Source organism: Astatotilapia calliptera, chromosome 13, assembly GCF_900246225.1.
Source record: "Astatotilapia calliptera chromosome 13, fAstCal1.2, whole genome shotgun sequence".
NCBI classification, from domain to species: domain Eukaryota; kingdom Metazoa; phylum Chordata; class Actinopteri; order Cichliformes; family Cichlidae; genus Astatotilapia; species Astatotilapia calliptera.
Window position 1 is genome coordinate 4769491 of NC_039314.1, and position 12131 is coordinate 4781621.

Consider the following 12131-nt stretch of genomic DNA (forward strand, 5'->3'; position numbering starts at 1 on the left):
TTGCAGAGAAAGAGTGATGTAACATCTGACTGCAATCATCCTGAACTACGCATAAATTTCCTTTTGACAGAGATGTAAGGAACAACAATGGTTAAAAAAAGAAACAAAACAAAAAGGGAGTTTTTCTAAATTGCAGTAAATTATACAAAAAGCATATCAGGACAAAGTCAGAAAGACAAACAGTCGCTCAGAGATAGACCAGTTTAGTCCGATAATGGGTGCAGTGACGTTAGAAGGCAGAGCGGTAGTGTTTTCTGTGCGCTGGCCCTTTAAAACGCGCCGTGTTTTCATTGGTAAGGTGACGTCAGAGCACTGAAGGACTCCAGCCTATCCTCTCTAAACAGTGAAGGCAATGGTCCTGGCAAAGCGTCCTACCTTAGGAGGGAGACTTTTACACTGCACAAAAGCCAGGGAAACACTCGTCGCTGGAATGAACCAGAGCCCTCCTGCACTCGCCGTGGATTAAAACCGAAACTTTTACGATGGCTCTGAACGTGAAAAAGTAGCGCGAGAAACAGCACGCTAAACCGCCACCGCCGCCACCACCACCAACGGACCTTCTACTGCAAAGCAACTCCTAGTAGATGTACGGCCACTGCTGAAAAATATGCTCCAGCCAAGCAACCTCAACCCGGGCTCCAGTCGCAAATTCGCAGTGTTTTAACCAGTTTCGTGAGACATTCACGGGCCTCTTCTTCACGTTGTTGTTGTTGTTGTTTTTTAAAGGTTCTTACCTTTAAAGTCCGCTATACAAGTCCACAACCCACCTGAGAGAGAGAGAGAGAAATAAGAGAGAGAGAATTATGGCAGGGAAGCTGACAGCAGCGCAAGGCACAGGAATACTGCTGGTGACAGCCAACGTTGGATCCCTGTTCGAGGATGTGAGTTTCCCCATTGATAAACACAGTCTGTCAATGCTGTCTCTTCACGCCAATGCTTAGTTCTAGCTTCGTTATTTCTCCCGCCACACGGTCAACTCCGTGTCTTTTATCATGCTAAATAATATCAAAGCTGGTCACGACTCGTGTATGTGTCAAGTCGCGTGCGGTAGCTTAAACAGCTACTGTACCGTTATACCGGGGGCCCTCTGACAACCTTAAAAACACACCGTACACCCGTCTGTCTTTACGGGTTACGTGTTCAACATATGCAGTGACCCACTTTTTCTCTCATGTTTCTTGGGTTGGTTTCTTGCCTGCTGTGTATGCACGGCGGGAGGAAGATAACCCGTAGCTTGTTATTACTGTAGTATTGCCACTGACTGTAACTTGAGCTAATCAGGGATGCAGTAGCTGTTTACTATTTGAAGACTCACCCTCTAGGCTGATGTGAAGCAGTCTGTGTGCATCACAGTCAGTAAAAACCAAACATGCATCCTGTCTGTATCAGAACTGTATTTTTTATTATTATTTTTTAGTTGATGTGATACAGAGTGTATAAAATAGTCGTTATTCAGCTTTTAAAAAAACAAGTGCAGCAGCAACTGATGTTTTGCTCCTTTTCTCCATTCATGTCAAATGTGTCCTGCAGCCAGTGTTATGAATAACAGAGATGTTAGGAGAGCAGGCAGCATTCAGATATCCACTCTTGACAGTGCCACATGCACATGTCAAGACAGCAGAGACGTCTTATGTCTAAAATAGGTGTGTCAGGCCTTATTAGGCGTGCCAGTTGAAGTTGTTGAATGACATCTGTTTTGTCATTATTATGTAATTATCTTTCACTTGGTCTACGAAAGTAGTCTGGTACCTGCTGGCACCAAGTTGAGGGGCAAACACTTTTCTGTCACTTTCAGTGTTGTGTCAGCACTGAGTACCCCCTCTTCTTCTTCTCTCACTCTTGTGAAGTGCCGATCCACAACATAAGGAAAGAGTTATCTCTCTGACTGGAGTAAGCCTATAAATAGCCTGCCACCACTCACAAGCACCAAGCTTTGGGTGTCCTGTGCTATTTTTCTGGCTTTTTTTCCTTACTAAACTCTGAATTGAAATGTAATATCCATGTTTCCTGCTTTGAGTGGGTGTGCAGGTCATGCATAAGGCAATCTAGTCTCTGATGTGTTTGCATCCTTATGATGAATATGTGGGCTGAATGAAGTCTTTGTTAACTGCTTTTAATACCGTTTCCACTTTTAGTCTGTTTTAAATTGCGCGCTAGGAAATGCAGCCTGACACTAATTCGCCAAGATGCAATATAAACTGTGTCAGGCCTTCAGAATATGCATGTATAGTACGATATCATCTAACTGAGTCTTGTCTTGAAATGGCAGATATTCTTTTTCGACCTTGCACTGCTACTGTAATGTTGCAAACATTACAAATATAAACCCATCACTAACAGATGTAACATGCAGTTGTGGTGTGATTTTAGCACGTAGAGCTAATCTGCAAGTATTGGTTGATACGCTGATTGTTTTTCTTTTCTTTTGGTAGACTAAAATTATAGGTGAAAGGCTTAAAAATAAGAACTAGATGACCGTGGATAGTTGACAAGATTTGCTCAGTAAGGTGAGCTGATGGCAGCTGTTAGATCACGTCCTATTACGCCTGTGGGGAACCATATGGAAGGAAGCCTATGTCGCATTATTTTATTAGTCTTTCTGTCTAGTGCACAGTGGAGATGATCAAGGCAAAAACCCATATATGTGTAGTTACTATTATCATCATTATCGTTATTATTACTGTTATATTGTTATTATTGCCGTTAAGACAAATGTGCACCCTAGAAACCTCAATGTTTTATGTTCTTGTACATAAAGACAAACACACCTAAAAATTTATATTCTGTCATCGATTCAGATCAGTTTGTTCCTATGGCCCAATCACATGTGATGGTTCAAAAGGGCTTGACGGGCACATATATATAGACATACACATATTTTTAAAAAAAGGAGGGAAATCATGTCCTGAACTAGAAAAATGGTTTCTGACACTTACAGGCAGTTCGCGCGAGAAAAAAGTGGGGCTAAATAATAGAAACACAAAAAACAGTATAAAGCAGTACCTGCTATAAGCCTAATTTTTATTGTAAACAAACCGGTGTTGCTGTAATGCTGCTAACATTATGTTATATGGTCATCAGTCATTTTCAGACATCAACTTTTGGCCAGTGCAGTCTTTCTCACATGCATCACAGAAGGAAACGGTCCACTTCAGCCATGCTCGCAGTACTGGAAATGCTCTGTGCGGTTTAGGCGAGGAAGTTGCCCGAGTAGGGGTGCAGGATGCAGTGCTATAGCCCGCTCGCTAGCGGTGAATGCTGTACTATTTGCTGTACCTGTATTATTCGCATATTGGTACAATGTGACTTCACATTTTTTACTTGGGGAGCCGGCAGGCTGAATATCTACTATGATCCACTCCGACTGCAGGTAATATTTCAGTCCTTGTGTGCACCTCTGTGCTGTCTGCAGTGCATGTGTGAAAACAGCTCGAAACACCTGCCTACAGCCGCAGTCCCATTGCCAAGACTTCAAATGAATTTGAATCATTTTGATCTTGACATTTTACATCGAACAGGAACTTAAAAGTGTTTGGCTTTTTTTCAAAGCATCTAACAGTATTCATTTGGGTCTCGCAGTTTAAACCCATTCTCGTGGTCCATGCGATTAAAACCAGTGTTTTCTTGGTCAGCCTCGGTGTGTAATTAAGCTGATGCGATAACTGTAGTTATCAGTTATTGTTTGATAAGCATTACAGAATCGTCCTCGAGCTCAAGCCATTCGCTGTCGGCCTTGTGAACCATGCTCAGTGAATCCAATTATGGGAGCAAACACTGGTTTGTCCTGTGTTTAAAACGACCATCAAGGTTTACCCTTCATCTGTCTTTTGTTTTCTCACACGCTCGCTTTTGTGGCTCTAAGGAAGCATCCCTCCCCCCGTGGTCTGTTTGCCCTTTGACTTTTGTTGTGAATTGACCCCAGCACCACATACAACAGGACTCTGAAGTCTTTCTTCTTATTATTTATGTCCATTCAGTCCCGTGCTGATCCCTGTCCCGTGTCTGTTTCAGTCAGGTATTTTTTTCATTAGCATCGTAAAGCAGTAAAGTAAAGAGCCGTATTGAGGTTTCTGCCACTGCAGCTCAAATGCTGGCTTCCTGTGTAACAAATTTTCTTAATTTATCTCAACCATATATTGATACATGTTGAACTTGAGCATATTAAACTACTACCAGAAAAGGAAGCTATCATTACCGTATACGGGACCTGTTCTCTCCGGGCTAGGTTTTTATAAACTCTTCCCTTCCTGAAGCCACAGTGTGAAAACACAGTAGGTGTCCCATGGGTCCTGCTGGATTCCTGAGCCACCCTGTTTTGCATAATTAAGCACAGATGGAGATTAATGATCCCACTGAAGTGTAAGCTTGGTGAAGACAGGATAAAGGGGGAAAATAAATGAACTAATTGGTAATTGGTTTTCTAATTCAGGTGGAACAAGTCAAACTGTAGAAGATGCTGTAGCTGCACTAGTTTGGACCAATTCACACTTTATGCTTTTCTCTTTGCACCTTAGAAATAGGTGCCATTGTGTCTGAAAGGGTTGATGATTGGTTAGAATTAGTTAAGTGCCGGAGCTGAGCTCAATTATCATTGGGTAATCATGTTCAGAAAACCCTGGAGTGTTTAGTCTCTGTCTGTTAAAGGGGGACACTGTGCTGGCCAGACTTTGTTGCCATCAAATTATCCCGCTGTGACCTAGAGCTGGGCGATAGAACGATAACGATATGTATCGCGATATAACTTTTACTCGATAGAGAAATTAAGCTATCGCGATAGACCTCGCCGCTCTTGTCCTCTTAAAATAAAAAATAAAAAAAATAAAATAAAAAAAAGGTCAGCCAATCCAAACTAAGTAGCGCAGAGCCGAACCAATCACAGCCGCAGCGTCACGTCGCGTGACTTGTTACGTACAGCACAAGTGCCAAGCCGCACGTGTGTTTGTTTGGGAAGCAGCCAGCGCGTAATGGAGGAAATGAGTGTGCCGACTAGAAAAATCAACCGAGCGTGACCGAAGAGAAAACAGATGACGGTTCCAATGCCGGAGAGATTGTCGAACGGAAGAGCCATAGAAGTTCCGTAGTGTGAAGGTATTTCGGCTATTTCAAGTCTGACAAAAACAGAGTAGCGTGCACTGTAAATTGTGCCGAAAGCAAGTCTGGAAATACAATAAACTGGTGCATGCGTCACACTGTGCGCCACGTTATTGTTTCGGTGAAATGAATTTCTACAATACTGTTAATTCTACTCTCTGCAGTGTTTAAATGCTTACATATACACACAGTTACTGTCCCTCCACACACACGACTCTGTTCTGCTTCTATGCCGCAGCTTTGTTTACTTTTTCCCACCGAGGCTTCTAGACTTCTGATTGGCCAACATTTCTGCACGGTTAGGAATCTAGCGCCACCTGCTGCTTTGGCATGTTCATAGCAGCGTTTTTCTTCATTTCTGCCTTTACGTGTGGACGGGATTATTTTTTAAAACGAAAACGGAAAATCTCCGTTTTCAAAAATACCCGTGTACGTGTGGATGTAGCCTCAGTCTCTGACTGGAAGAGCTAATTCGTCATTCGGCTTTTGTCAGACTAAAGTAACTGTTAAAACTGTTTGAAAAGCTCAGCTATACAACAAGGAGAGATTGAGAATTTCCTTTTAGTTCTCAGTTTATTTGATATTGACAAAAGTTAGTCAGTTTTCTCTGTTATTCTGTAACACAAACTAAGATTTATTTTTAGAATTAATAATTTCTAAGTGGAATTGACAATTTAGTCTGTTTCGTTTGTTCTATTTTGAAACTTAAACGCTTTAGCGGCTGCCTTTTGTGTAGTTTGCAATATTTGCCTTTATTTATCTGAAAAAGTCTCATGTTCCTTAAGTACATCTACCCTGTTGAACTTATTATGGGAAATAAATATTTAAATAAAAACAAGCTGCTGATTATTTCACATTTTACTTGTGAGCAACGGCACATTTAAATCTTACAAATATAGTTATTTGGCTTATATCGTGATAGATATCGTTATCGCCTGAAATGAAAAAAACATATCGTGATATGAAAAAATCTCATATCGCCCAGCTCTACTGTGACCTCTCACAGCCCTGGTTTTTAATTTTTTCAGAGGGCAGACTTTTACTCCCTGTTGGGTAAAAGAAAAAATAACAGCAGCAAACTATTTCCAGAACATAACTCAGGGTTTTTTTTCTGGCTCAGAATATACTTTTGGAGGATAACTGCACGTGTAGACATGATCGATCCCAATTGTTGCCATTTTAACCCCTTATGACATTAAAACAAATTATGTGTAGGGGAAGTCTAAGGAATAAAATACATGCACTTATTTTGCAGGGAAAAATTTGGGATTAAATGGGTTAAGCACTGAATTTTTTTCCCTTTATTTTTGGCCATTTGATAAACCAAAATAAATGCTACGCTTGGGTAAGTAAGCCAGTATAAAACATGGTTTGAGCTTCTATTTCAGTAGTTCTGCCCAAATATGCATTAGACATGAAGAGTGCTACATAATATCACAAAAATGCAGTTGTTGAGCAATTTTCACAACCACAATATAGGCACAAACAGCTTTAACTTTGAAGACAATCTATATGAATTTACGGTTTGCGTCACACTTTTAAAAATTTAATCTACTTCTGGGCTAACATTATAAATTACAGGCAGCTGTGGAGGTCTTTAGGAGGCTATTGGAGCAGCAACGTCTTTGCACCCAACAGCCAGAAACCTCCAGGAACCACTGGCAACCATTTGGGGAGGTCGGGGTGGTCGTATCATTTCCCATTTGGTGGACAACTCAACGTGTTTCAAGATGGAGGATTGTCTGCAGTACAAAACTGCACACTCAATGGCATCACTAGTCGTTAGCCAATGAGCATGCAGTTTCAGGGTCAAGCCTGCCTCTCAATAAAGAATAGCTAAGTTTGTCTTTCCTAAAAAGAAATAACAGCAGCAGTCCACTTTTATCAGTGTTTTAGTGAAAAAATCCAATATTATGTCCTAATATAATATTTGGACATTAGCTGAACAGGGCTGTCTTTCTGTAATCTTTGTTGCTTTGGATGTTTCAATTTGACCTACAGCTCAACAGGAGCCCGATCGCCTCCTGTGTAGACACTGACTGGGGCTTCGAGGCTGCTGCTCAGCTAACGCGCTCCTCCTGCCACGCCTTCTGTGTTGACATGGTGTGTAATCGTGCTGCTTAAAAAAGTGAGAGAATGAAAAGGTTTCCGTTACGGTTCGGAGGAAACAATGTAGGTGTGACTTGAGTGTCCTTATCCAGTATTTAATCTCTGGTTTAAACTGAAAGTAATAGTAACTGAGAGATCATATCATGACTTCTGAAGATTTGTCCTTGGAGAGCTCCCTGTGATTACGCTAAATGATTAAAATCTGACAAACAGATGCCCATTTTTCAGCTACCTTACATGTAGGGCAGAGTTGTTACTGTACTTTACTACTACTACTATTGGCTCATCTTACTGTAGTTTTCATTCAGTTGAAATCCGCTCTGTTTTTGATGACATATACATCTTTTGTTTACTCAGCCAATATAACCATATGGTGAAGCAATAAATTACTATGAATGTCCCCTTTTGTGGGTTCTGTCTTCCAACTTCTTTTCCATCTCGTCTCTTGTTTCTCTCTGTATCTGTCCTGTCCACTGACAGACAGCTCATTAGCTCAGGCTTTCACAGCTTGGATCCCACTGAGCTGGCATATTTACACCACTAAAAATGGAACAGAGCAGGAAAAAAAAAGCACCTGCCTCAAACCAAGAGGCTAGCTGCCAGTATTTTCAGTAACTATTACATCAAATGTCTGGTGTGGTGAGGAAGTATTTTTTGTTGTTACCCCACGCAACCTCTGCGTCTCATTAGAGGTGAGAAGCAAAGTGGTTAAAAATGCATTTTTCCTTCTGAACAAGTGATGATTTTGCTGCAGCCCACATAGACCCTGGAAGCTAAATATAGCTGCCAGTCACATGGCAGATGCTAGTGAATTCCCAAACTGAATAATGTAGTTGTGCGTTCATGGTGTGTATTTATAGTGTTGGCAATAGTAGTGCGAATGTGTGATCCCAGACGTGATGCAGTGTTGATAAGAGATGGAAGAGGAGGAAACTTAACGATGTAGGATGGGGGGTTTTCTTCTTAATATCGGATCCTTTTTGGTGTAACCCGTGTTTTACCGAGGAGCTCAACGGCCCAGGACTGTGACTAAATACTTAAGCTGACTGCTTTATTTTTTCGCGTTTCTTCCGCTGCCAAAGTCTGTCCCAGTGTGTTGCTGCAGGAGTGGAAAGGTTTATGAAAGAAAGATCAGATGATGCTATTTTGGTGTTCTCCCTGCGCTAACCCTGCTCCATCCTGTCATAACGTGGAATTAGAATTTCAAAAAGGAAAAGATGTTGGAAGGAAGGCTGAAAGATGGCACCAAAAGGGAACAGCAGCCCAGACTTTCAAGTACCACATTTCTCTTATAGCACCAGTCATTGGTAAATGTGCATCTTAATATTAGTTATAGAGCATCCATTGTTGTTGTTGTTAAAACTTTACGATGAGAGTGCAATTTCTTCTTTTCAGTGCTACTATAAGAAACATACTTTTTTGGGAGGTGCAAAAGCAGATGCTTTTGTTGCAAATTACTCTTTGGTGGTACTGACAATGTATAAGGGTTTCGTGAGCCTGGTATCAGCAGAAAACCTCAATGCAATAAATGAGTGTTTTGCATGTTGTGAAATTTTACGCAATATTTGCATTAAAGCCTCATTTCAGAAGTGGAAAAAGTTGCTGCACCACAGACTGAAAAGGTATATCAGACATGCACGTTTGCCTCCTGCAAACTCTCCAGCCTGACCTGTTGAGGTCTGATCACTCGGACCACATTAAGAGGTGGTCTGAGCAACATATGGCCACATTCTTTCAGCACTGTGTGCTCGCTCACTCAGCTGACGTCTCACCTGCTAGTGAAAATCAGTGTATTTGTTTTTTATGCTAAGGCAAGAAAAACTAAGGCTCTTTAAGTGGATTGGGCTGCTTTTGTGGTTTAATAGGCCTGGATTGGACTCTGGACAGGTTGCTACTGAGTTAAGAAGGTACGGATGGAATTTCAGGAATCTGGCATTTGTTTTTTTTTTGCTAGAAAGAGCAATGTATTCCACAAGTTTGGAACAGGGAAGTAAGATGTGGACACCCATTCTGATGCCAGCGAACCTGTCGCTGTCCGCACGTTATCAGATCAGCTGAGGCGCGTGTGAATTTCTGGTATGAGCGCTAATAAACGATATGCTCATTTTGGTTTCCTTTGCACAGCCAGTCAATGCCAAGATGGAATGTTTGCCAGTCTCACCGCCTTGTTTCAACCTATCACTGTTACAGTGGGAACAATAAGGGAGTTGTGATCTGATTTTTTTTGTGTGTTATTCTTTGATGCACAGTTTTAATGGTTTCTTTTATTTTTGGTGCTTTGTTTGAATTTATTTTTGGAAACCACAAGATTTAATTAAAACCACTTTGGTGTGGTTTTTGGGGGGGTAGGGGTGTTGTGGAATTTCCACTAGTTCATGCATTTATTACTTCCAGGCTGGACTACTGTAATTCATTATTATCAGGATGTCCAAAAAACTCACTGAAAAGCCTTCAGCTAATCCAAAATGCTGCAGCAAGAGTCCTGACAGGGACTAGAAAGAGAGAGCATATTTCTCCTGTTTTGGCTTCCCTTCATTGGCTTCCTGTTAAATCCAGAATTGAATTCAAAATCCTGCTCCTCACATACAAGGTCTTAAATAATCAGGCCCCATCTTATCTTAATGACCTTGTAGTACCATATCACCCTATTAGAGCGCTCCGCTCTCGCTCTGCAGGCCTACTTGTTGTTCCTAGAGTATTTAAAAGTAGAATGGGAGGGAGAGCCTTCAGTTTTCAGGCCCCTCTTCTGTGGAACCAGCTTCCAGTTTGGATTCGGGAGACAGACACTATCTCTACTTTTAAGATTAGGCTTAAAACTTTCCTTTTTTCTAAAGCATATAGTTAGGGCTGGACCAGGTGACCCTGAATCCTCCCTTTGTTATGCTGCAATAGATGTAGGCTGCCGGGGGATTCCCATGATGCATTGAGTTTTTCCTTTCCAGTCACCTTTCTCACTCACTATGTATTAATAGACCTCTCTGCATTGAATCATATCTGTTATTAACCTCTGTCTCTCTTCCACAGCATGTCTTTATCCTGTCTTCCTTCTCTCACCCCAACCGGTCGCAGCAGATGGCCGCCCCTCCCTGAGCCTGGTTCTGCCGGAGGTTTCTTCCTGTTAAAAGGGAGTTTTTCCTTCCCACTGTCGCCAAAGTGCTTGCTCATAGGGGGTCATATGATTGTTGGGTTTTTCTCTGTATCTATGAAGCGCCTTGAGGCGACTTTTGTTGTGATTTGGCGCTATATAAATAAAATTGAATTGAATTGAATTGAATTGAATTGAATCCACTGATCCCCTGAAAAGTCTTAAATGTGGTGAAAGTAAAATATCTTATTAGTAGCATTGCAGTCTTCAGTTTTATTTCGGGTGCCTTCTCTGCTTTTAGAAAGAGGTTTGAGACAAAGATGACCATATTTGGGAGATTCGCTGCTGCTGATGTCATGCGGCTTAAACAGTAGAAAAAACTCCCAGAAACCAGTCTGAAGCCTGAGTTTTGGATCACAGGGAGTTCTTGGCCATATGCAGATGTCATTATTTGAAGCTTTGCCTGTTTAATAAAAACCCTAAACACTATAACCACATATGACAGAAATTAATGCGTCTAAAGCAACAGTTTTGAACAATTAAATAAACCAGCTAGTCAGTAAATCTGCCCCAAACTCTGTATGAAAGTTCAGATGAAATTCTGACTGTGTCATATTGAATTTACTTCTTCAGCTAAATAATAAGCTAGATAGTGCTTATTTTTAGTTTTCAGATAATAAAGTCTTCTTTTTGCTGTTTAATACCAGGTTTGGGTACCTGAGCAGGCAAGTCAGTTCAGGCCCAAATCAGTAAAAGTACATATGATCGTGTTGCTCATGTGGGGAACATGCTGTTTCCACCTAGTTTGCCTGAACAACAGGCAAACTAGACAGTAGAGTTTATATTGGGGTTCTCTTGGGGGAAAGGATGCACTCACAGTCACAGCCATATATATGAATCCAGATACAGGCTCTCGGTAACACATACCAGGAGACAGGGATTTTACAGTGGCTTGAGATGGCCACTTTTTTTTCTCCTTGAGGTCATTGACCCTACTCTGGAGGATTTGATAATGGTTTTGTGAAAAGACCTGGACAAAGAATGGCCAGGTCCCACTGGGCCCAGATAAGGGATAAGGGTGGGAGTGTTGATGCGGTGCAAAGGAAGTTTGGGTTTACTCCAAGAAACATAATTATCCCAGCTGGGAAAGCAAGTGAGGGGACAGCTCCCCACCCAGCCCCTTGATGAGTCTAAAGACTCATTCATAAGATTCCCAGAAGATACAAGAGTGATGGCTCATGAAACTCCACTCAGGATTACAGTAGGTTATGTGCAATGGGAGGAAAAAAGATCAATAATGTCAGATCCCAAGAACAGGAGACTTTCGATTTAGTGCAAAATTTCTATCAAGTCACTGTGCAAGTCTTATTTTTGCTGACCTGAGCCAACAGGTTTATATTAACCACAAGGTAAAAAGTAAACCAAATTTAGAGAGGTTCATATTAGCTAACTAGTTTATGATATTTACATGGTGAGATAACCGGGTTCTTTTAGCAAGCTGGGTTAGAGGGTTGGTAAGCTGGGTCATGTCCCACATAAAGTGTCCAGATGTGCTTCTTCTGCACATATTGACATTTTTCTGCAAAAGTAGTTTGATAAATAGTTTGGTTTTTAGCTGAGTTGGCGTGTTAAACTGTGGGTTAGATGACAGAAGGCATTTTATAACTACTACTAACTATTACTACAACTACTGCTCGCTTAATAGACAAAACAGAATGATCAGTGATGGAAAAAATTTGTTGTAGCATTAGTTCATTTTCCAAAGCAGCTCCGTGTCCAGACTTGTCTGCCTGTCGAGATATTGTATCAGAGGATATACGTTGCATATTTAGATAGTAACTCTGAG

General features: G+C 41.3%; 1 protein-coding gene across 3 annotated transcripts in view; it reads left to right on the forward strand.

Moving 5' to 3' along the window:
* Window positions 1-305: 305 nt before the first annotated feature.
* inpp5a (inositol polyphosphate-5-phosphatase A) overlaps window positions 306-12131 on the forward strand; it is a 150724-nt gene continuing 138898 nt past the window's right edge. For 2 of the 3 annotated variants that reach the window (XM_026190031.1, XM_026190029.1), the window contains exon 1: window positions 306-881. In XM_026190031.1, coding sequence (XP_026045816.1) covers window positions 804-881 — 78 coding nt within the window. In that variant the 5' untranslated portion in view covers window positions 306-803. The remainder of the gene's footprint in view (window positions 882-12131) is intronic. The other variant, XM_026190030.1, reaches the window with a different exon arrangement.